At 37.8% G+C, this 26,424-nt stretch overlaps 1 protein-coding gene across 1 annotated transcript in view; it reads left to right on the top strand.

Annotated features, from left to right (window-relative positions):
- Window positions 1–25,818, top strand: part of Erp44 (endoplasmic reticulum protein 44) — a 119,220-nt gene extending 93,402 nt beyond the window's left edge. The window contains exons 7-12 of the mRNA XM_004645227.3: window positions 3,077–3,134; window positions 4,883–4,999; window positions 9,468–9,579; window positions 10,672–10,813; window positions 22,756–22,858; window positions 25,256–25,818. Coding sequence (XP_004645284.1) covers window positions 3,077–3,134; window positions 4,883–4,999; window positions 9,468–9,579; window positions 10,672–10,813; window positions 22,756–22,858; window positions 25,256–25,357 — 634 coding nt within the window. The 3' untranslated portion in view covers window positions 25,358–25,818. The remainder of the gene's footprint in view (window positions 1–3,076; window positions 3,135–4,882; window positions 5,000–9,467; window positions 9,580–10,671; window positions 10,814–22,755; window positions 22,859–25,255) is intronic.
- The last annotated feature ends 606 nt before the right edge of the window (window positions 25,819–26,424 follow it).

Raw genomic sequence — 26,424 nt, 5'->3', positions numbered from 1 at the left:
ATCTCCCCAGCCCCTATGTTTCTGCATTTGATTCTTTACTGCAGATGTTATTAATTCAGGGATTTCTTTTTTCATTTCCAGTCTGATTTCCTCTATACCTTTCTGCATCTGTTTCTTTATTTCAGAAGTCATTGATTCACTTCTTTCAGTTGTGTGATTCCCAATTTATTCTGTTTTAATGGCCTCTGCACTTGTTATGGGTGGTCTTGGGGCTTGAGATTGCATTTTCCTCCTTCTCGTTGTCATTTTGTTTAGCACTGTCTTCTTACCTTTGTTGTAAATCTTTGTTGCAGTTGTAACCTTAGCCTCTACTGAAGTTCAGGTGCAGATCTACAAAGTTTGGATTTATCCAGTTGTGCCTGACTTGGGTCTGGTTGCTGTGCTCAGCTCCTTCCTGCTGCTGCCCATGGGGGTGAACCTGTTGTGCCCCTCTGGCAAGATGTTTTGCTGTTGGACCAGCTGGGTGGTTCTTTCCCCTACACTCTGTAGGGATTGCAGCTGCAGGGTTTCACCCCAGGCCTGTGTGCCAGGCCGGAACTGAGACTGGAGGGGATAAAGTGGAGTAGGGGGTAAATGCAGCTGTCCTACATACTCACTGGGCCTGGGCTAGGACTGGATCTGGGGGTTCCTGGAACGTGACAGAAATTCCTATTCGGTGGGCGAGTTGGGAGAGGTGCTACAGAGTGGTGGGTGGCGTCCCAAGTAGGTGGAAGAGGTTCTCACCCACACTGCGCCTGGGCTGGGACCAGTAGGTTCCCTGAGGCAGGGTAGCCGGAAGCTCACCCACACACTCACCGGGCCTGGGCTAGGACTGGTTCTGGGGGTTCCTGGAACGCGGCAGAAATTCCTACTTGGTGGCTGGGTGGGGGACGTGCTGTGGAGTGGTGGGGGTGTCCCAAGGGGTGGAAGAGGGTCTCACCCATGCTGCGCCTGGGCTGGGACCAGTAGGTCCTGCTGGTGCAGGGTAGCCGGAAGCTCTTAACTCTTTTTAAATTCATGCAGTTTTCAAAGATTAATTTATGCTTGTCTACCTTAATGTTTCTTAAACTCTTTAACTATTTAAGAAACTGTAACCACTTGGATCAAATCGGTTGCTGTGTTAAGTTCCTGTGTTTAGTCATTTTCTGAAGATGGTCTCTTCCATCTGATTCCATTTCTCTGAGGGATGTCTGTATATAGTCACAAAATGCCTTCTTAATTACCAAATCCAGGGGTCCTTTTCATTCTTGATCCTATTCAGCCTTTCCAATGCAAGCCACACCCACCTGTCCATCCTTTTCTTTTTCTACTGATTCAACACTAAACTGGATCCCTTTGGTTTAGTCTTCAGCTCTTTTTCTTTCCTTTGTGTTCTTTTGCTCTTAAATTGAATGCTTTTGTTATATCCTTGAGCTTCTCATTGGTAGTTGTCTCAACCATCCTTTGACTTTCATGTAGTGTTATTTTCTTATTTTTTGGTCCATAGTAGTTAAACACTCATTTGCTGTAGCTATTGTAAGTAGGGCCTACATACCTGGCACAGTATATCCCTTTCCACCCATGACTTTTGTCCTTTGTTCTTGCTTTAATACTTTTGTAGATTTTGTTCATGTGCATGTTTCATTTTAAGAATGACTTGGGTTTTTTGAAGATCACTGTACAGAAGAGATGGCAGACTTCCCCCGACTCCACCACTGCTCTGTAATCACATGCAACTTGCCATTCCTGAAATATTGCAAATAACCTCCTTGTTGCCCCTGTCTCTTATTGTTTCTCCCAGAGGTCATTATTGTCAGGAGTCTCTGCTAATAATCTTATAATGGGTGGCATTACCATTATTCATCATGTTCTTTTTTATTTAACTCATTTTTTGTTATAACACTTTTTTTCAACTACCACGAATAAGTATATCAGTCAGTCTTTTCTCATCTGAACACAAATTCCATGTGATCGAGGGCTTTGTCAGTTTTGTTCACTATAATGCATCAGTGCCAAGAACATACATGGTACGAAGGAAGTTCACAGGTAATAGTTACATTCTTCCCTCTGTTCCCACTCATCAGTCTGGTTTAGCACCTTTGTCCCTATTTCCTGGGCTGCTGTAGTCAGAAACCAGAGATAAATCAATGTTCAATAATTAAAAATTGCTTAAAGAAAGAAAAAGCCATTTGACTTAGAATTTGTTGTAGAATTCTCTTACCAAATATTTATTGTATACCTATTATATTCTAGAATCTGTAGCAAGCAAGAAACAACAGTGGACAAATAAACAAAACATACTTTTTTATGAACTCTGTTGTTATGATGTAGTTTTTTTTAGTTTCTCTTATTCTCTTAGTTCATTGAAAAGAAAGCTTTATGCTAATATTGTTTGGAGAATTTTTCATACCCATACCTTGTACTGTGAGTAGCTACTTTAAAGATAATATGCAATGTGTTAACTATTGTTACTCTCTTGTATTGTTTTGAAATTTTGTGGTTTTTTTCATAAAGTAAAATAGAAAATTCATGGTTAAATGTGAAATAATAAATGTCTGGAAGCTAATGGCTCCTACTTTGAGTACCTTTTGTAACTGTATTAACCTCACAATGTCTCACGAAATTTAGTATCAAAGTATTTATGCAAGTTTTTTTTTTCCATGAAGTGTGTACCTGTTTTGGGGGGGGGGGACTCTGTATGTGTGTGTGTATGTATGTGTCTGTCTGTCTGTCTATCTGTTTATCTATCTATCTATCTATCTGTCTGTCTATATTTGGTCTGTGTGACTAAATTAATGTCTTTGATCCATAGTTGAAATGCATTCTAGAGTTAGGACAGTTTTAATATTGAAATTGCTAATTCCAGTTTGTAAAATACTAGTCACAAAAACAGCTAATTAAATTTTTCCTTTAAATATCTGCTTGTAGTAAATTTTTTCTTTTAAATAATTTTTTAAATATTGCATAGTCTTACAAATAGAAAAGTTGGTAGACAAGTATATTATTTCAAGTCTATAATTCACACACAGCAAAGTAATTAGTTCATTTTGCTTTCTTCACGTATATTTATAGTGTTTTTCTTTAAAAAGTGTTACTACTATTTTTCTCTTTTGGTTAGGGATGTTTCAAAACCAGAACGATATAGTGGAGACAGCATAATCTACAAGCCGCCAGGGGTAAGTTGCTATTTCCTAGTGTGTATAATACGATGTTTTTTACAGTACTGGTCATTAAACCCAGGGCTCACTGGACAAGTCCTCCATCATTGAGCTACATTTTTAGCTCTTTTTGAATTTTATGTTTTATTTTGAGACAAGATCTCTAAGTTACCCAGGGTGGCCTTGAATTTATAATCCTGCTATCTTAACCTCCTGAGTAGCTGAGATTACAGACATACACCATTGCTCCCCAGTTTATAACAGTATATTTAAATAGGTATATAGTAAAATGTATAATTTTATGTTTTGACGTTTACAGGCACATAAAACTAAAGGAGCTTTGGGGCATCATTTTATGCTAATCAAAGTGTTTTAGAGTATAAGCAGGGCCATACCTAAGGTCACGCAAGCCTTTAGTGGCTAAGCTGGGATTTGTGATCTTTCTATTCCCAGGCTCCTGGGACTTTTCTTCTTCTGTTTTTCTCAGTTTTGCATTCCATCTGGGAGCCAGATTTTAAAAATGTGTCAGAAGTCCAAGAGGGGAATAGCAACATACAAAAAGGATCACCTGCTAAACAGGAAATCAGATACCAGGGAAGGCCGACTTTCCTTCCTTCCTTCCTTCCTTCCTTCCTTCCTTCCTTCCTTCCTTCCTTTTTTTTTTTTTTTTATAATAATTCAACCCTTGTATGAACTACATTAATTGCTTTTCAGGGCAGCACCCTCAGTGACTTAATTACACTCGACCTGTTAAAGGTTCTGCCAGCTGATATATTGTCCCATAGGACCAAGCACATGAACTTTTTTTTTTTTTTAAACATACGATACATAAATTACAGACTTTTGAAACAAGAATAACTGATTAACAATGAATGATATATTATCTATTTTTATCATCAGATCAGTTGCTCAGATTAACAGAGATAGTTATGCAAGATGGGACGTGATTGAATACTACTGCATGCTTTCAATGCACAAGCCATAATCAAACCATATCTGATGGGTATTTGCCTGTATTTTTCGGTGTTTATTAAGTACATTTCTTAATAGGAGCTTACATAGTATTAGTATCCCTAAATTATCAGAATCCAGGCGAGTGTCTCCCAACGTGATGTACTGAGGAGCACGAGCTCTGGCTTTAGACTATCAGAATTTGAATGTGAAATCTGCCACCTTCTAGGTGTGTTGCTCTAAGATGGCAGCCGTTCTAGTTGCCGTAGAGGGAGGTCGGTGGGATTAAATGAACCAACATATATGCGGTGCTTGTCACAGGGCTTTAGCACAGTAAGCTGGGTGTCCTTGTCAGTTACGTCATTACCCTGTTAAAGCCCTAGTGAGCGCCGGCACCAGTGAGCATGGGGGCTCATCTGCAGGGAGCTACACCCAGCGACACCTGTGCGTGGGCCTCTGCACGCATCTCGGCTCTGTCGAGCTGTTCCACTCTTTAAATCTTCTTCTAGCATTTTCAGCTCTAACGAATAACTTAATTTTTTTCATTTTGCAATGTCTGCTTGTTTTTGGTGAAGAGACTGATAAATAGTTAACTGGCCACATTCAAGGAAAAGCAGAACACTTACATGTCGTGTGTTGGGGTGTCAGGTTCCTGATACAGAGCTATCCTTTATACTATCTGTGGCCTTTTTTCTCAGAAGACTCATGTTTTATGTCTCCTGTAAATTTTGTGTGTTCAGAGATGAATTTTAAACTTTTTTTTGCCAGGGCAGGTTAGAGTTGTTTAATTTGTTTTTTTTCCTGTTTTATGACAGCGTTCTGCTCCGGATATGGTGTACTTGGGGTCTATGACAAATTTCGACTTGACTTACAATTGGATTCAGGATAAATGTGTTCCTCTTGTCCGTGAAATAACATTTGAAAATGGAGAGGTATGTGGTTTTTAGCGTGTGATATTATTTTGAATTCACATATGTAAAAGAACAACCATAGGCAGCTCATGGTGTTACTTTAAAGCATTTATCAGTTCTAAAAATTCATATGGTGAGCATACCTCTATCAGAACTATTTTCATAAAGCTGGCTGTTGATTCTCCTCTTTTGCTGTCCAGCACCACTGCTGTTGTATTTCTGGTTAAAAGCAATAATTTACTAGACCTGTGAAATATATATAAAAATACATTATTCTTAAATCTTTTTCATTTTTATCTTATTATTGTTTCTGAATGAAAGTGTAGGTTAGTCTCTTTTTGTTTATGGTTTATCAAACAAATGAATATCCTACTTCTTTAGGCCAAATGTTTATTTGACCAAATTACTTATATTTCTTTATTGTGTTAGTTCATTTAGTTCTCAGAGGCTCAGAAAGATTCAGTAATTTGTTAACTTTTCCCTATGTTATAACCAACCATGTAAAAATGGTTTAAACTACTGTATAGGGAAAGATTTATCATTATAAATCTGGTTGTTTTCATTTCCTTTTTCTTAATCTCTTAATACTTGTTTGCTAAAGAATATGCTGCTAAGGACATAAATAAACTTAGTTGACCAGGAAGCATAAATGCTTAGTGACTGTGTTTAACCTTAGTAAATTAGTTGGCATGTATATTTTCAAACTACTAACCTCTTTATTATTCCTTTCCTATTAGTTGTATGCTTGCCTATACTTCTCTTAAGTCTAATAAAATATTGTAGGGTTTGTTTGTTTGTTTGTTTGTTTTTTGTGATAACAGGAATTGAACTCAGGATGCCACACACCACTAAGCCAAACTCCCAGCCATAAAATAATGTTACGTGTGCTTTTATTTTAAATTTCATAGCTCTTAAATATCCTGAGAGGTGAATGCTGAGTCTTCTTTATATATATATATTTTTTTTTTAAAAAAATAATTTTATTAAGAAAGAAGTATCAGTGAGATAGTTTCAAAACAGGTTAGTAGTACAGTTATAATTAATACATTATATATTATTGTCTTTGTAGTAGTTACTCGTACTACAAGATGCAGACATATCTTGTCTAAATATTATTAGTTTAAAACCTTCTCATTGAACTAAGAGAAAGTAGCATATATTTATGCTATTTTGTATATACAGACATATATTTCTTTTCACTACAAAATGGTCCATTTATATCCCCTTTTTTGTTTACTTTCATCAGAGATGTGTATTCCATTGCCATTCATATATTGTAGGTGCATCAATTCAGCAGAGTAATCCAATATAGTCCAGTACTCTATAATAGTAGTGGGTTATCCACAAGACCGGCAGTGTCAGAAGTTGTTGGCTTGAGCTTTTTACAGATCAGCATATTAATACGGCTTTACTTTTAAAGTTAACATTTTTTAATTTTATTTATTTGTGTGTGTGTGTGTGTGTGTGTGTGTGGCCAGCTCAGCCCACCAGGGGGCGGGGCTGGCTGGCATGTGGTGCTGGGGGATTGAACCGCAGTCCCTGTGCTTTGCTAAGCTTGTTCTAAGTAGGTGCTTTAGACCACTGAGCCATCTCACCAGCCCTACGGCTTTACTTTTTATACCTCATTTTTATACTTTTCTGCTGGATGGTTAAGACCAAGATAAAGCAAGACCTATATAACAAAAAATGTAACTTTTGTATCTGACAAAGTCAGTCAAATCCCCTCAGGACTTACCCTGAACCCTGTTCCACAGTTTGTAGATCCTTTACCAGTGTCAGCCATGTGGATGAGTCACAGCCATTGCTTGACCAGTTTGCTGTCTGTGAAAGCCAGAGAGAATGTTTTCTCTCCCTGTGACTCTCCTTAGCCACACTCTACATTTTTGGTCACTTTCCTCTGTGGCCCCATAATCTCCTTGATCAGAAAATTTGGGACACCACTGAGTTATATGATGTTACAGTACAGGTTCTTCTATGTCCTGAGTCCTTACAGACCTTGAAAGGCTAGGGTCAAAATGTAGACTGTCCTTGCAGCCTTTCTTTTTCTCTAATTTTTTGTCTGCAAACTTAAGTTATTAACCCTCCAGAAGAGAAGCTTAATGATATTATTACTCTATAACATCGGCTGTTGAGCTTAACCTCACTACCTGTCTGAATATCAAACATCTTAGGCATAACATGGAACAAGTGTTTTCCATCAAATATTGATATGTTAAACTTTAAATCCCTACAGAATGTGAAGAAAAAGATAAAAAATAAATTAAAAAACAGAAAAATATTTTTAAAATAGGAATAAACAATTACATATTTTTACACAAAAATTTAGAAATCTAACCATATGTAGCATTGTAGCAGGACAGCCCTGTGATTTTTTTTTTTTTTTTTTTGGTCTCTTAATGCTGAATCTTCTTTCCCAGTTATTATTTATTCAATAACATTTGTTTCTTCACTTTTTGTCATATATTGATTACATATCATTGTATATAAAAATAAGCAAGGAAAGGCATATAATAATACCTGTCTTCAGGGCTGGAGAGATGGCTCAGTGGAATAAGTGCTTCCCTGGCAAGGGCAAGGGCCTGAGTTCAATCCCCAGTTCCACCAAAAAAAAAAAAAAAAATCTGTCTTCAAGAGGCTTTCTGAGTAGTTTGTTGTTTTGTGGGTTGTTTTTTTTTGTTTGTTTTTGTTTTTGTTTTGTTTGTTTGTTTGTTTGTTTGTTTTTTTGTGGAACCTGGGACTGAACTCAGACCCTTGGTGCTTGCCAGGGAAGCGCTTATTCTACTGAGCCATCTCCCTGGCCCCTGAGTAGTATTTCTTGTACATAGATAGCATAACTAAAGATACACCCTGTGCCACTTGAGGGACACAGAATTTGTTCTTAAAGTTTAAAGAATTCATTTGTACTTCTAGAGATGGGATAGAACCTGAGAATGCTTTTAAGAAGACACATGACAGCCCTAAAACAAAATGCTTAACAGAAAAAAAGTAATAAAGGATATGGGAAGGTTGGAAGAGGAGACTGTATTTTTCTTGTGTACTTAGGGAGTGCATGGACTATGACAGAAACTGAACAGGCAGTTGGAACGCTAGGCTTGGATTCTGAACTGGAGGTGGGCTTGTATACATAGCTAAGACTCCAGTAAAAACTGGTAATTGAAGTTGTCACACTGTATATAGTTACAAGGCTAGAGCAGAGAAGGCCAAAGACAGAGCCATGAGGAGTAACATCAGTAAACAGGTAGGAGAAAGAAAAACACATGAGCCCAAGAGATAAACTATGATGAAATTTTAAATTAGCTTAGCAGAAGATTAATGTGATGCCAGGGACTTGGAGGGAAAATGGGGAGTGATGGGTTCTTTCCAGAATGATGAAAATGCTCTGGAATTAGTAGTGGTACTTGCACAGCTTTGTGAATATAGTAGCTGCCTCATTGTATATCTAAAGTAGTCAATTCTGTTATACATAAGTTATGCCTCAACTAAAAGAAAAGGTAAATGTGACAAAAAACTTAATAATTTATCCTGTACACAAGTGAAACAGACTAAAACATGGGGGTAGATACCTGAAGAAAACTTATAGATAGGTCTCATTTGATTGTTTTTTTAAAGATAAAAAGGACATTTCCACTTTATGCTGAAGCAGTTACCAAATATAGAGATACTCAAAAAAGATAGTTTATAAAAGTAATTGTCCTTTGTGAAGCTCTTTGTGAAAGCTTGTTTTGGATTTTTTCTTATAAGCCAGAATTTAACATTCGTTAAGGAGAATAAACAAACTCTGCTGTCTACCCATTACCTTTCTTTTATTCAGTAATAATAATATTTTAATAGCGCACTTATAGTTTTCAAAGTGTTCATGTATATATATATATACAGTATACATGTAAAAGTACACATGTTTAGGGGGAGAGGGAGATAGTTGTTAGTAGTGTTAAATTCTGTGTTGGTTAAGATGACTATATTAGGACATTTTTGTCTGTACTCTGAATGAAACACTTTGGATAAATCTTGTGTAGGTGGAATGTTTTTTTGTAACAAACTTTAAGCATAAATTTGCAAATCAGACTTATCTGTTGCTGGGACACTCAACTTTTTACTTTTTCCCATAAAACTGGAACTATTACTATCATGTCTGCTCTGTTCCTTACACCTTCATAAGGAGATTGCATAGTTTCTTCTATGGTCAGCCATAAATGTCAGGGCCTCTATGGGCTGTCCTTGATGCTTCCTATCCATTGCTAGCTAACAGTTAATCCCAGGAGTTCCTTTAAAGTAGATCGGTGCCTGCAACAGAGTAGGGCTATAGGTTCTGGAGTAAAGAGGGAAGTGAATTCATTCTTGGTCAGTGTTTATACCACTAGACTTTTTTTTCCTGGGGTGTTAGCAACCATTGCCTTAATTAGCTGGGTCTACAATTGTTTATATTTAGAAAATACCTGAAATTAAATGGGGAGGCCTGATAATTCTCATTGAATGGTTCTCTCTGCAGGAGTTGACAGAAGAAGGACTGCCTTTTCTCATACTCTTCCACATGAAAGAGGATACAGAGAGTTTGGAAATATTCCAAAATGAAGTTGCCCGGCAATTAATAAGTGAAAAAGGTAGACAGATGAAGGTGTTTATTTTCATCCTTTCTCTTTTCTCATCCTGTTTCATTTATATCCACATAAAGATATTTGGGTTAAAAGCCTAACAAGTTACTTTAACATTTGCCTTCAACTATGAAAGTGAGGACACATTAGAAGTCATAGAATATGAAGGGGTGTTTTTGTTTTCTGCACTGTGACTGTTTTAGAGAGAAAAATCAAATAGCATGAGAAATGGGTGCACATTATTAGTTTGGAGTATTTTCTCGTAGCATCTTAATGCTTGACTGACACCTTTTCTGGTAGACATTCCCAGAGATACTGCTGAGAGAACTTACACAATCTGATTCATGCTTATTTCTAAAAAGAGAAGATTGAGCAGCTGTCTGTGGCTTCTATAAAGTATCTAAACAGAATTTGGGATGTGAACTGCCTCCCTTTTGTTCTTAGGGAAGAATTCTTGTCAAACAAAATAAACTAATGGTATTGTATAAAGCTATTCTTTTTAGTCACTTAGTAAATATTTTTTCAGTTGAATTAGATTAAAAAGCAATCAGTACAGGCCATAAGGAGTGTGAAGGAGGATGGTCCCATGGGAATAGCTCATAGCTCATTGGTTCCAGGAACTTGTTGCCCAGAACCTAGGTAAGCTGCATAGTGCATGACTACCCACTTCAAGAAAGTAAAAGATGCACCACAGCATTCCAACTCGAGTTTTCTTATAATTTCTAGCAAAATTTACTCCCTGCCTTGAGAACTAAGATCCAGTTTCTTTAAAAATGTTAGGAATATTTAGATTTTAGTTTTTATAGGCTATATTACTCTAATAAATGTAGGTAGGGATCTTATTTATAATGTCATTTTTTATGAGTTTAGAATGTTAAGAGACACTGAGACGGTGATTGACACTGGGCATGGTGGCACGTGCCTGTAATCCCAGCACTTGGGAGGCTATAAACAGGAGGATCACTACAAGTCTGATCTATATTGTGAGATCCTATAGACCCTGTAGACCCTGTACTAAATACCAAAAAAAAAAAAAAAAAAGTTTAGAGAATACAGTCAAGAAAATTCTAATAGACTTCTCAAATTTTTATTTTTTCAAAGGTACAATAAACTTTTTACATGCAGATTGTGACAAATTTAGACATCCTCTTCTGCATATACAGAAAACTCCAGCAGATTGCCCTGTTATAGCCATTGACAGCTTTAGGCACATGTATGTTTTTGGAGACTTCAATGATGTATTGTAAGTATTACTTTTTAAAAAAAATTACTGATAATGTGTCTCAAAATTGAATTTAAAAAAATTGAATGTTTCAAAATAGTCCTGTGTTGTGAAAGTAACACTCTGCAAGCTGGGTGGAAGAGTTTGCAGTGATTCCTACTTCCTTTCACTGCGGTCCATGATGCAAATGGCTACAAAAATTATGATAGACCCACATCGTAGTACTGATATTAGGTGATTGTAATGCTTGGGCAATTGGTGTTTAATGCTTAGGGATTAATCTCTGAAAAAATTATATCATATGCGAAATTACCTTTGTACCAAGTTTGGTTTTGGCCACTGCACATCAAAGAAAACAATATAATCCTAGATTAATGTTGTGGTTCATATCTAGATGTCCCCCAAAGCCTCATGCAGTCATGGGGTGGGCTTCTACAGTTTTTGATTGATTTATGGTCCAGTGCTGGGATTAAGGGTGTAAGTGCTATACCCACTGTGTGCAAGGTAACCTGCTACAAAATAAGGGAAGGGAAAGAGTCTTGCTCTTTGTACTTCTCCCTTTTTGCACTTGCTGCTTTTGCTGTTTTCTGGCACCTTGAACTGTTGTTCTCTGCCATGTGCTACTCTGTCTTGCAGCCAGCCAAGTATATGAAACCTCCACAAACAGCTAAATAAACCCTTCCTTAGTTTGGGAGGTCAGGTTAAAGAAAATCATTAATAGTGCTATTACTATATCTACCTCTAGCAAGAATATTAGGTTTATATATATATTACCCTCAAGTTTGCTATTGCTAGACATTTCTAATGGTTTATAGCTATGAACTTAATCATAAGTAAACTTTCTGAATCTACTCAGATATTTGTAGTATTAATAAAAAAGTAAGACTTGCAACCACTACAGATACTGAATTTTTATCAACTTTTGGAGATGTTAAATGCAATGATTAAAACTGGAGATATTTCTTGATATATGAAAAATTTAAGCAATACAAACTTAAGTAATCAGAATTAGATGTTTTCTTTTAAAATTGTATTTAAATGCTATCTTAGTTACATTTTCATTGGTGGTACAAAATTCCTGACCCCCACAAGGTGAGGGAGAAAAGATTTATTTAGCTTATAGTTTGTAGAGGTTTCAGTCGATAGTTGTCTGGCTCCAAGGCAGGGTGGCTTGCTAGATAGGCATTGCAGAGAAGAAACAGTTCATGGCAGGGCAGGCAGAAAGCAGCAAGCAGCCTCCCCTTCCCTTTTATCCTATCTGGGTTACAAGTCATTTGGGTGGTGCCTCACACACCCAGGTTGGGGTTTCTGTCTTCTGCAAATCCGTTAAGCCATACCCAGAACTGTGTTGATCAGCACACTGATTATTACCACATACCTTTAATACCAGTATTGCATACCCTAGATCCAGCTATCTTTGAAAAAGTCCTGTCTTTGCATGAGGCTTTGGGGATACATCTGGAGGCAAGCCATAACAAAGGCCTTTTTTATGCCAAAAGACTGAATTGCACAAAAAGGATGTTTTGTGTCCTTCTCAAGGAATTACTTCTTCTAGTTCTAAATATTTCAAAAGGCATGATTCTTCGAATGTCTGTCCTAAGTCTGTATAGCAGGCATAGATTTGAGTCCTGCTTGGGCAAGTCAGTAATTTTCTCTACCCTTGTTTCTCTCTATATAAAATATGGTTGATGGTACCACCTTCCTACTGAGATTTTTATAAAAATTAATTAGAGATGGTCATTGTGATATAGAGTAGTATGAAATCTCAGTTGTAGGTACTTTATCTGCACTCAGAAGGACATTATTTTTCCTGTGTGTTCAATAAATATTCATGTCTTCTGTGTGACAGTCATTTCGCTAGGAACTAAGTGTTTAAAGTTTATTAAGATTGCATCCTGTGGACTATGAATCTAACCTAGTGCAGGGGCAGGTAGGTAAGGAACCCACATCTGCTGGGGCTGGTCTTGAGCCTAGGATGACAGTGACTGGCCTGGTGCTTGGAACTGACATTGGAGTTTGAGTCAACTGATGCCAGTCTAGAAGCTGAGTGTGCAGGTGCTGGCCTAGAGCAGTGATGGTGAACCTTTCAGAGCACATGTCCGGAAGTGTAACCCAAAATGCACATATTTATCTCGAAGTGCCCACACTACAAATGAACTTGAATACTAAGGTTTTAGCTTACAAAAAAAAAAAAAACAACCTCATACATTGACATCTTTTGTTTTGAAAAAGAAGGGACATGTGTGCCATAGGTTTGCAACCACTGGCTTAGGGGTTAGGACCACAAGGGCAGTCTGGATCCTAGAGCACAACCCAGCTGTTTAGGGGCAGTCTTAGAGCCCGGATCCATGTGCATGGGGACTGGTTCAACCCTGCGGCACCAGCAAATGTGGAGCCTTTCTAGAGCTTGAAGCTATGGGGTTGCCCTGGTGGCAGACTGGAGCCAATAGCTGAATGACACCAGCTGATACTAGAGCCCCTGGGTCTTGGAGACTTCATCTTCTAGGGTACTGGTCTAAAGCCAGTAGCCTCAGGAGCTGGCCTGGTGCTGGGAGGCTTAAAACCTGTGCTGGTGGAGAAAAGTCCCTGCTTTACATGTGTAGACACTGACATAAGGCAATAGGAAATATGAAAAAAAATAAGGTAAAAAGAAACAAAAAACCCACATAAAGAACACAATAATTTCCCAGTAGCGGACCACAAAAAAAGGGAGCTACATGAACTGTTCGATAGGTAACTGATTGTTTTAAAGAAGGTCATTCAACTTTTTAAAAATCCATAGAGGGCCAGTGAGATAGCTCAGCAGACTAAGTGCCTGCTTAGGCAAGCACAGGGACAGAAGTTCGATGCCCAGCACCACATGCTGTGCTAGCCCTGCCCCCAGGCATGCTGAGCCTGCCAGTGAGACCGGATGTGGTGGTGCACACCTATAATCCCAGTGTAGGGGAAGCTGAGACAGGAGGATTACTGTGAGTCAGAGTTGCATAGTGAGACCCTGTACCAAATGCATTAAAAAGAAAAAGAAACAGAAAAATGGTTCAGTGAAATCAGGAAAACAGTTGAGTGACAAGATTAACAGAAATTAAAACTATATATGTAGGCTGCTTCTACAAAGCAGTCAGGCTTAGGTTGCTGTGGTTCAATCCCCACTACTCAAGCCAGCCAAACCTGCCCTGAAGACATTCGGAGCAAAAAAAATAAATAAATAAAAAATAAACTATATATGTATATAAAAACCAGGCAGAAATTCCAGAGCTGATCATAATAAAGAAATGACCTTAAATACAGTGTAATATTATACCCAAAGAACTGGGAAAAGAAAAAAACTAAATTTAACATTAGTAAAATGAAAAAGTGGAATGAGAAAATAAAGATCAGAGCAAAAACAGATGAAATAGAAGCTATAAAAAAATCAGACTTTTTTAAAAAGATGAACAACATTAAAGTCTTCAGCTGGACTAAGAATCAAAATGTGAAATGAAAAGGGATAACTGATATTTCTTGCAAGAAACTTGCCTACAAGATAAGTCAAGAGATATACCAATGAAATACAGTTTTAGCTCTTCTAGGGGTAAGGGAATAAACATGACTAAATGCTCCAGAAAAAAAGGTGGAGAAAGGAGAAAGAGCCCAGTCCGTGAAGAGCGGATGAAGCACAGAAAGTAGCCTTCCTCCATAGGGAGAAAAGGAAGGGGGAAGCTTTTCTTTGAGGGTGACTTGGGGATTTTGTGTGACAGAAGTGAAAGACTGCTAAGGTTCTTGTCTGATTGTCATTTGTAACTGGCAGGAATCAAACAATCATCTGCTGAGAGTGAGAGGAACTTCTGAGGAAGCCAGGGAAAATGGAGAGGGCAAGCTTGTGTTGGATTTAAAAAGGAGCTGTTGAATCCAGTAGTCCATCTCCTAACATCCAGGCATTAAAAAAAAAAAAAAAAAAAAAATTGAAACTCATGCAGTTCCAATAGAAGGTGTGTGGGCATTGACTTTTTGCTAGATAGGGCTGTTTTTGCTAAGTTGTGTGTCTTGTTCCTCTCACTTCTTCATAGGCTTGTAAAGCTGTTGGCTCAAACTGAGAGGGAAATTCCAATGGCTGGCCTCGCTAGAGACCTGGCAGGCCAAGTGACTGTGCTTTGCGCCAAAATGCTGTGTGACTTACGGGTCATTTATAGGAAGTTGGTTAGCACATTTCCCTACCTTCAGTAGTGGATGATTCTTACAATTCTTTCTTATATAAAACCTGTTCTCTTTAATGGGGAACTCATTTGTGGAACTCAAGAGGATACCAACCCAGATTCAGTTTACCAGCCAGCAACTAAGCCATGCCCAACCTTGGGTGGTGTTCCTGGTAAGGTTGTATTATGCTCAAGCGAATACTGTTGGGGAATTCCCACATGGCTGTCTTTTTACCTACCACTCTGAAGTCAGATTCGGAACATTGGCCCTTCTAGCCCCAATTTAGTGTCTGTTTCCCAAAGAACCCATGTTCTTTATCATACAGCCTCATGTGTCTGCTACTTTGGTAGGGTTTCCTGGGCCGAGAGAGGGCACTTGACCAGTGAAAGCAGTCCATCAGCTGGTAACATTTTATTTATCCCTGGTGCAAAAAGTAACTAAACTAGTAAGATCTTTTTAATGAAATCTGGAGCTGAGAAATGATCCTCTCACATCCGGCAAGTGTTCTTTAAGTAGAGAAAGAGATAAGAGACGTGACTATAGTTGAATCTTTTTAAAATAAATCACTTCTTTAATTTCTTCCTAAGGTGCTTGATTTCCCCTTGTAGGCACTGCTCCCTCTCACACTTTTTTAATTACAAGGAGACACATGCTGTGAGCAGCAAACCAAACCTCTGTGAATAGATGTTAATGTTAAAAATCAAATAAAGCATGTAGCAAAGTGAATCTGACACACTTAATGGCTTATGTAATTGTTATTGTGCTGCGTTGTAATTAAGGCTTAAGTGATAAGCATTTTCCATAAATTACTGTAATTACTGTTACTTTTACTTAGTAACTCAGCATTTCTGGGGTCATCTGGAGGAAGTATGGTTGTGCTAAGAGAGAAAGTAGATCGCCTGTGCCGTGCAGAGGTGGGAATTAGGAGGTGGCGGTTACCAGTGTTCTTACTTATCTCCTCCTTATTTCAAAGAAACTGAGACTGAGTGAAATAAAATAACTAATAGTGGCAAAGCTGAGATTCACACCGAGTATATTGAACCCCCCAAACTCAGCCTTCTAACACTATATTAAAACAGTGACATTTTCAATTCCTATAATAAATATGTAAATGTAAATGTGAAATACATTTTAAGAGCTACTACTTACTAATGTCTGTAAGTAGATGACATCTACTAGATGACATCTCTATGGATAATTTTTCCATTGTTTAATTGTTGGGAGGGTTTTATTTTTTCCCAATTTAAATAAATAGAGTTTTTATGGAGATAAGAAATGACTAACAGGGGGCTGGGGAGATGGCTCAATAGAATAAGCACTTCCCTGGCAAGCATGAGGGTCTGAGTTCAATCCCCAGTTTCGCCAAAAAAAAAAAGAAAAAGAAAAAGAAAGAAAAGAAAGAAAGAAAGAAAGAAAGAAAGGACGGACTAAGGATAATTTCAAAACCTATGGATAGTCCAGGAATTTTCTGCAGCCCCAGGAGAAAAATAAACAAGGGGATAGGGGATATGTTATGCCTGATAGTGTAAGATTTGGTTACTTTCCTTCAAGGGAAGGATTTTCAAGAAAAACAGCATTTTAAAAATATACCTAGGGGCCGGCAAGATAGCTCCGCAGACTAAAGTGCCTGCTTAGGCAAGCTCAGGGAAGCTCAGGGACCGCAGTTTGATCCCCAGCACCACATGCCACTCCACCACTGAGCTGGCCTGAGTCTGGGCATAGTGGTGCACACCTGTAATTGCAATGCTGGGGAGTCTGAAAGCAGGAGGCTTACCATCAGTCCAAGCTGCACAGTGAGACCCTGCAACAACCAAATACATTAAAAAAAAAAAAAAAAAAGTGGCTAGAGAATATCTTTTTTAATACTCATTTCTTCCTGTATTTTTAAGTTAAAAAAATTTTTGAGGGGTGCCAGGGAGATGGCTCAGTAGAATAAGTGCTTCCCTGGCAAGTGCAAGGGCCTGAGTTCAATCCCTGGTTACACACACACACAATTTTGCTGTTGCGAGGATTAGACACCATACACATGCCATGCACTACTCTATTATCAAATTGGCCCTTTTAAATTTATTTTGGGACAGGGTCTTGCTAAGTTGCTTGCTCTGACCTAGAATCCCAGATTTTCCTGCCACCCTCCTGAGTAGCTAGGGCTACAGGTGTACACTGTTGCATTTGGATGAGAATGTGTTTTCATAGAAGTTCTTAGGCAAGTGACTGAGTAGTAAAAGCAGCAGTAGGAAAGATCTCAGGATATTCATGGGAAGATATTTGTTGCTACTAGAATCATCCAGAAATGGAATAGGTTATAAATGATTCCCTATCTGAGCTCTAGGTCATTTCCCAAGTCACCAAATCTGTGGCAGTTAAACTGTTCAGTCAGGGAAGTTTGCTGCAGCTGTTTGGCTGGGAGGAGCAAAACTAAAATGAGGTAGTAGGCGACAGGCATCTCAGTAGTAAAAATAAAGCAACTGGTTTCTCGCTGTCAAAATAGCCTGTCTCCTTGACCTCAGCGGGAGCAAACCAGGATGGAATTACAAAGGAACCAGTTGGCCTTGATCTGAAACACTCAAAACTGTTTCAGCATCTATGATTCAGTCAATATAACTCAGCATGTTAATGAATAAAGGAAACTACATAATCACATCAGTAGATACACAAAAACTATTTCAACAAAAGTCGTCATGTATTCCTGATTTTTTTAAAAAAAATGTCCAGCAGACCAGGAATATAATAAATGCTCCTTTGGATAACCTAGAAGAAATGGATAAACTAGTTTAGGACACAGTCAGCCTACAAAGACTAAATCATGAACAAATAGACTATCTAAATGCGCTAATAACAAGAAAGAAGCTTGCTCTCAGTCATAAAGTATTGCCCATTTTAAAAAAAAAAAATGCTCAGGACCTGTGGCTTTGCTGCAGAAGTATACCAAATATTTAAAGAACTCTTGCCAATTCTTCTGGAGGGGAAACTTCTAAACTCATTTTTATGGGGCCATCAGTAACCCAAAGCCAGACAGAAATACTATAAGAAGAGAAAGTTACAAACCAATGCTCTTGATAAACATATACAAAAATCCTAAACAGAATACCAGTAAAATGAATTTAATTGGGGATTAAATGATTCATTTATCATGGTGGGGAGAATCTATCTCTGTGATGCAAGGATGGATGGCAAATCAATAAATTGATATGCCACATTAGTAGGATGAAAAACAAAAAGAAACAAGATTACTTCATTAGATGTAGAAAAGGCATTTGCTGAATACAATATCTTTTTCATGACAAAAACTCAAATAGGCATACAAAGAACATACCTAAGACTTTTTTTTTTTGGTGGAACCAGGGATTGAACTCAGGCCCTTACGCTTGCCAGGCAAGCGCTTATTCTACTGAGCTATCTCCCCAGCCCCCTAAGACTATATATAACTAGCCCATAGAAAAGATAATACCCAATAGAAAAAAGGGGAAAGCTTTTCTTCTAGGAGTAGGAGGAAGACAAGGATGCCCATTATTGCCACTTCTATTCTGCACAGGGCTGAAAACCCTAGCCAGAACATTTAGGCAAGAGAAAGAAAGAAAAAGCATCCAATGCACAGGAAGTAAAATGTCCCTGATTGCAGATGGTATGAGTTTCAGGTTGATAATCCTTAGCCAAAACCTCAAATCTGAAAGGCTCCCAGATCTGAAACTTTCAATGTTAAAATGATGCTCAATTTCAGATTTTGGATTTTTGAATTAGGTATGCTTAGTTGGTAGAGTCTATGTAAATATGCCAAAGTCTGAACAAGTCTAAAATGTGAAATACTTAAATAATTCCACCTATACTAGTTATACATTTAAAAAATTTAGAAATGAATTTGAGAAAATGGAAAGCATGAAACATTGATTTTAAAAATCAAAGAAAACGTAATGAAATGGAAAGATAACCAATAATTATGAATTAGAAAAATTAATATTGTTAAATTGTATATACTTTCAAAAATGATGGATAGATTCTGTTCAGTTCATATCAAAATTCCAATGATGTTTCTCACAGAAATAAAAAAAAATCAGTCCTAAAAGTTGTATGAAACAAAAGACCTTGAATAGCCAAAGTGGTTTTGAGGGCCAGGAGAGAGCTGAGCAGCGTAAGTGCCTACCTGGCATGTACGAGGTCCTGAGTTCCATCCCCAGTACAAAAAAAAAAGTGGTTTGCAGAGACATCGCACTGTCTGACCTTGAAATATACTACAGAGCATCTGGGCATAGTAGAATACACCTGCAGGCCTAGCGTTCTGGGAGGCCAAGGTCAGAAGATGACAAATGTGAGCCTTGACTGGGTAATTCACAATTTAGCAAGACATTGTCTCAAAATAAAAACTGAAGGGCTGAATGGAGTTCAGTGCAAAGATCCTGAATTCAATCCTCAGCACTAACAACAACAAAAACTACAGAGCAATAGTAATCAAAACAATTTGGTAATAGCATAAAAGTAGTCTGTTTATTAATAAAATTTTGAAAAAAAAAATAAAGGTTAAAAAAAAAAAAAAGAAGTAAAGCCATACTGTTATGTTGAGCTGTGGAGGACTCAGGTCAACAATTTCTGATATTGCCACTCAAGTGGAACACCCAATACTATTATGGGCTACTGGACTCTTTTAGAATATTTTGCTGAGTTTACACACCTATAATATTTGAATAACAGAACTTAACAAAAAAAAGGGGATACAGATGAATGTCCATTTTGTATCTGTGTATTCAAAGTGGTTAGGATAGATTTATAGTTACATTCTGTTAATGAATAGAATGATTTGTTCTAATGGTGTTTGTAAATAGGATATGATGTCCGCATCTTGTACAGCAATTAACCACTAGGAAGAATGTATGCAGTGTGTTAATTATTGAAACTGTCCTACCGATTTGATTTGAAACTGTCTCATTGCTATTTTTTATCAATAAAATTATGGGGAAAAAAAAGTAGTCATAAGTTAGTGGAACAGAGTTAGAGCACCCATAAGTAAAGCCACTCATTTATATTCAACCAAATTTCAATGAAGGTAGTAAGAACACACAAGTGGGAAAAGAATGGTCTGTTCAGTACTTGGTGCTGGGGAAAGTGGGGGCCAGGGGAGCTGGATATCCACAGCAGGAGGAATCATGGCACCTATAGACTTTAACTCAAAATAAATCAAAGATTTAACCATAAGACCTGGACGTATAGAACTGCTGCTAGAAGAAAATGTGTGTGTAGATGGGGGTTCCATGATGTCAACTTGGGCAACAATATTTTTTAGCTCTGACAAAAGTACAGGCAATAAAAGCACAAAGATAAATGAGATTACATCAGCAATTTACAGCATGAAGAGAGTGTATGGCAGTGGTGGTTAGCCTCTGACAGTTGTCGCACTGTGCCGTTAGCATTACAAGTTAAAAGGTTTACCATTACTGGTCTATGGAATGAGAAAGTATGTGTTTGAAAACCATACTTAATAAGTGTACAAGAGACTCAACTCATTAGTAAGAAAATAATCTGATTTAAAAATGGGTAAAAGGGGCTGGTGAGAAAGTTCAGCAGATGAAAGCACCTGCTTGGGTAAGCTTAGGCAAGGGTAGGGACTGCAGTTCCATCTCTGGCACCACATGCCATGCCAGCCACACCCTCAGGGGCTGCTGAGTGGGCCAGTGTCTGGGCGTAATGGTGCGTGTCTGTAATCCGAGTGCTGGGGATACTGAAACAGGAGGATCACTGAGTCCAAGCTGTGTAGTGAGATCCTGCAACAACCAAATACATAAAAATATATAGATAAAAAATAAATTAAAAAATGGGTAAAGGATCTGCATAAACATTCTCAGAACACATACAAGTAGGACCAGCCAGATAGCTCAGTACACTAAAGCACCTGCATCTGCCTAAGCAGGTGCTTTAGTCCGTGTTGCCTTTGCCTTTGCTTTTTACAAAAATTCTTTCTGTACTCTCATCTGTTGACAAGTGGGAAAAGTCAAATTAGAGGAAAAAGTATCTTGAGTATTCTCCCTAAGTCTGTCATACTGAAGACTTAATCATTCACAAATCATGTGTTGACTAGTAGACACAGTCCTTCCTGTATTATTTGGGATAGTCTTTGGACATTATTTAAAAAACTAGCAAGGCCCTACATAGAGACCTTTTGCGGTTCTATGAATTGAACAGATATTTCAGCACTTTGCTGTGGGTGACAGTAAATGATGTCAAATTAAATTTAAATTGATCTCAATGTTTATCTCTGCCGCATGTGCAATTATTTCAACATTGGAGAACCTTTCAGAGGCATTCTGTCAATACAGCTACCTGACAGTCATTTGCATTTGTAAACTGTGCATTTGGCGCCTGCTGGTCTCTGTTGCATTGGAGCTAGTGGGGAGCCACAATGGGTGTACAATGAAGATATTGGTTGGTACGTCTCAGTGGGAGTTATTGAAGGGAAGAAACAGCACTTCTAGGACTTCAGGAAAGGACCAAAAGAAAAAGAGGCTGGGAATATTAACCCAAGCCAATTATTCTTTGCTACCAATAAATGATTGAAAAAGTCAGTTCTACCCAAGGAATTAAAGTGTGTGTACAGACATTTAAATTCTTATAATTTATATAAACAAAACAATTTCTCTTTAAAATAATGAATTTCAAATGTACCTCCTCAGTTGAAGACAAACAGTTCACTTGAGCAGAAATACAAATTAAACAACAATAAAGAGAAAATGCTTACTTTCTGAAGAAATGTAAGTTAAAATGCAGGTATCTTTTACTTGTCAAATTAGCAAAAAAAATTGAAATTTAAAAATGCAAGCCAGAGGGTGGGCCATATAGCTCAGCAGATTAAAGAGCCTGCTTTGGCAGAGACAGCTGCAGGGGTCGCTGAGGTCGCTCCCCCACATGCCATGCAGCTCCATCCCGAGGGTGCGCTGAGACAATGATTGAAACTGGATGTGGTGGCACATGCCTATAATCCCAGCTCTTGGGAGGCTGAACACAGGTGGATCACTACAAGTCAGATCTACATAGTGAGACCCTGTAGACCCTACACTAAAATACAAAAAAAAAAAAAAAAAAAAAGCCAAGTGTGGTGGGTGCACACCTGTGACCATAGTACTTGGGAAGCTGAGGCAGGAGGACAACCACAAGTTTGATTCCACCCTTGGCCATGTAGAAAGTTCAAGCCAGCCTGGACTACATGTAGTGAGACCCTGTCTCAAACAAAACAAATAAAAACCCAAAATACAGCAAAAATTGGTTGAAGTTTTTTAAGTATAATTTACCCGCACTTTGTCAGAAGTCTTTATTCTTTAATAACACAATGATCAATCTCTATTAGATACAACTCAAGGAAATAATGACAAAAGCGAAAGCCTGATACATAAACCTGCCTAGCTCAGTGTGGTACTCATGTGTAATACACCATGGGAACTGGCACATGGGTATAACACACCTTAATTCCTTTTGCTACCCCTTCCATCCCATCTCTCCTTCTTCCCTCTTTCTCCTCTTCCTTCCATTTCTTGATCCTCTTCCCATTTGGGGGGTATGTGTTTACAGAACATAATGTCCGCATTCCTGTGTGGAGTTGGTATATGAACCTACACATGATTCTTTCATCGGCTTCCCTCCTGCTTTCCTCCTGCCATCTCTTAATCCACTTCCCCTTTTAAAAAGCTCTCTCTCTCTACTTCCTATTACGTCTCTATTTTGTACATAAAATGTAAAAGTATTTTTAATTATGAAGTTGGTAAAGTTCATTTTAGCAGTTTAAGCTAAAATTTTGACTTTGGTTTTAGAATTCCAGGCAAACTGAAGCAATTTGTATTTGACTTACATTCTGGAAAACTCCACAGAGAATTTCATCATGGACCTGACCCGACGGATACAGCCCCAGGAGAGGTGGGACTCTTCTCTTATGGGAACTCTTTTTTTTCTTCTTTTAGCCTCCAAGATGATTTGAAACTCCTACAAAGCTTAAGGTGTAGCTCTTAAATATCTTTATAAAGAAATTCTGAACAAATTATAGAACATGTAGAAATTGTGCTATTTAAAATTACTTGGTAAAATTTTAGGCCTTCATAGTTGAAGAATATATAATTGTTTTGATCACCTAAGGTGCTCTGAGTTTGACTTCTATGGGATATGGTTGCTACATGGTTAAATTCATGTGGCTTTAGATAGAAGCAGTGATTGGGAGTACATTAGTGAGGAAATCCGTGGACTTTAGTAATTGGCCAAGCTTGCCTACATGGCTGGAAGATTGACCACACTGTAAGGAAAGTAATGATTTATTATTCTTGTTAAACAGTTCTAAGAGCCTTCATAAATACGGTATTTTGGTGTTCAGAACTTAAGATTTATGTAGCTTTCCTATTTGAGATTTCAAATGCTTGACACCGATTTATGAAAATTTTATATTGTCTTATTTATATATAAATTCTAGTTAAATATATGTGTATATAAGTCTTTATCTAAAAAAATACATTTTTAAAAAACTATTTTTTAAAGAGTACAAAATAGTATTAAAACAGAAAAATTACAAGGGATGCAGAATTTCACTGAACAAAGTAAATGAATTTCATAGTACTTGTCATAGTGCAGAGTGTTGTCTTCCAACTAGTTGTTCTTGTTACCAGATATTTGCATGCAAAATTGGAAGAAGAAAAAAATATATAAGAAATTAAGAAGATAAAAAGGACAAACAACCAAAAGAATACATTTTTAAGTTGGAGAATTTTTTATTATTTCTACTTTGTAACTTCTATTATAAGTAATTTCTATGTCCCTGCTTTACTAAACAGCCCTAAATTTTCATTTGGATGTGTTAGAATTTACATAATGTCTATTACAGCAAAAATAAGTGGGAAGATGATATATCCTAAATCCTGCTTATTCTGTATGCCTAAATTTAAATGCATTATTTTGTCCAAAGAAGCTACTAAATAAAAACTGAATGTTCCTTTATCTTATTGATGAGTCAGATTAGGTTTAGAGTCAGTAGTTCTTTTTAGAGTCTGCTGACACGATTTTTTTTCTTGAAAACATAACATCAGGTTTTTCTTTGGTAATTAAGCAAATCTAGAATGAGGCAGACCTGTTATAGGCAGTAACCTAAAGGTAACTGTTTTCCTCAGAAAAGGCATATTTAGTATTTTATCAGAGTAGGAAAAGATGTAGTTTAACCACTCTTGCATTAACCTGATTTGTTTCAAATTCTCCTTAGACAGTCACTTATTTGTATTTATTCATCTTTATTTATCTTTGGTGTCTAGTGGGCACCAAACACTGTAAATATTTGTTGGATAGTAATAAAATTTTAATTAATCCAAATTGCATCAGAGCACAAACTTGGAAGGGCGTTGGGGAAGTGGAACATGTCAGATTCTAGTGTTGTGTCTGTAGACCCCTTTGTTGCCGTCTGATGGGAATGTGCTAGTATGCACAGTGTGTAATAATGTCAACATGGAGATCCTCTGCTGCCTTCGACTTCTTGGCAGTCACTTTTTTGGATTGTCCATGTATTTTTGTCTAGTGCAGCACACAAGTAAAATACTATAAAGATTAATTCTTTTCAGTGTTGTATTTTTTTCTCCTTATTTCAAGTAACTTAATAATTTGTGGTACTGGGCGGTTGATAAATTAGTTCTGTATCTAGGGAGTAAGTGCTGTCATTCTCTTCACAGCCCTCTGTAAGAGGAGAGCCTGGGCCGCACCTGGGTTGTGCCACCTACCGGGGTGCTCCAGTGAAGCTCTGGTGCCCAGTGCTTTGTTTCCCCTGCCACACCTCGGCAAACTGCACCAGGCCCGCAGTTGGTGGCACAGTGGCAGTGCTGCCTGGGAAAATCTGAGAATGGCAGTTGATACGAGAAAAGAAAGATTCCAGATTTAACTTCTGTCATTGGCACACAGACAGTAGTTGCTTTCTGTTATTAATTAATAAGCAAATAATATAGGGCAACTACCAGTCACCTACTACTATTAAAATACTATTATGCGGGGCTGGTGAGATTGCTCAGTGGACTAAAGCACTTGCTTAGGAAAGTGCAGGGACCAGGGTTTGATTCCTGGCGCCACATGCCACGCCAGCCTCACCCCCAGTGCAGGTTGAGTGGGCCAGAGTCTGGGCGTGGTAGCACATGCTTGTAATCCGAGTGCTGAGGAGGCCGAAAGCAGGAGGTTCACAAGTCTGAGCTGTGTAGCAAGACCCTGAAACAATTGCATATAATAATAATAATAATAATACTATTACTCCATAAAGTCTGTTGGTACAAAAATGCTTTATTCTTTCTTTTATAGCAAACCCAAGATGTAGCAAGCAGTCCGCCGGAGAGCTCCTTCCAGAAACTAGCACCCAGTGAATATAGGTACACTTTATTGAGGGATCGAGATGAGCTTTAAAAACTTGAAAACCAGTTTGCAAGCCTTTCAACAGCAGCATCAACTTACATGGTGGAAATAGTAGACCTATATTTTCATAATTCTATGTGTATTTTTATTTTGAATAAACTGAAAGAAGTTTTGGGTTTTTAATTTTTTTCTCCCCCTGACTCAAAATGCATTGTCATTTAACATAGCCTCTTTTAAAAATCTAGTAGGGTTCCAAGAAAGAAATAAAAACCAGAGGCCTATTTTTGTTTTGAATTGTCCTGAAAATGTTTATAAATGAAGTGAAAGGTGACATTGCCAGAAACATACCATTAACTTGCACTACGAGGGTAGGGAGGACTTAGGGGATGTTTCCTGTGTAGTCTGTGCTTTTCTTTCTTTTCTTATGATCAGTTCTGTTGGTATTCTCATTATCATATTTCTGAAAGCTAAGGATACTTGGGAGGGGAATAAATTAAAATTTTCACACTGTGTACTGTGTTTTACTGATTGGTTGGATATTGCTTATGAAAACTTCGTAGTTGTATTTCTTGGATTCTTAATGTGTAACTTAAACATACTATGAAGAGGAGGAGAGCCATAAGCCAGAACATTTGGCAGAAGTTGTCCTTATGAATTAAGGAAAAGAAAATGAAAAGTATTATTAAATTGCTATGTGTTTGTCTAAGAAAGTGGCATATGGATGGCATTTAAAACTTTGAACGAATTATACCTAACTCTGGGAAGTAGATACTGGCAGAGCAGGTTACTAGTATTGAACTAGATAACTTTTAAGGCTTCGTCTGTCATAAGACTTCAATTTTCAAGGAGAAAACCCAGTGGAGATATTATATTCCAGTAATTTTAAACCTCCTTCATCTTGTAGTGTTGTTAAGTTGTACGGATCCAAAGCAAAGGCACTAAAGCATTAATTTTTTTCCCCACTGTAAAATTGTTTGAGTCCCATCCTCCCCCTGATTCCCTGACTTCCCAGGCCTGCAGTGTACAGTCCCAGAGTCCCAGGGCAAGGCCTCAGTACTGCCAGGGACTACAACCAGAGGGAGAGGACCCTCAGTGTCATATCAGGATTCCCAGTGCCA

This window comes from Octodon degus, unplaced genomic scaffold (assembly GCF_000260255.1).
Source record: "Octodon degus isolate 3935 unplaced genomic scaffold, OctDeg1.0 scaffold00221, whole genome shotgun sequence".
In the NCBI taxonomy this organism is placed as follows: domain Eukaryota; kingdom Metazoa; phylum Chordata; class Mammalia; order Rodentia; family Octodontidae; genus Octodon; species Octodon degus.
The sequence above is the reverse complement of the archived record's forward strand: the minus strand, read 5'-3'. Positions and strand labels throughout refer to the sequence as shown.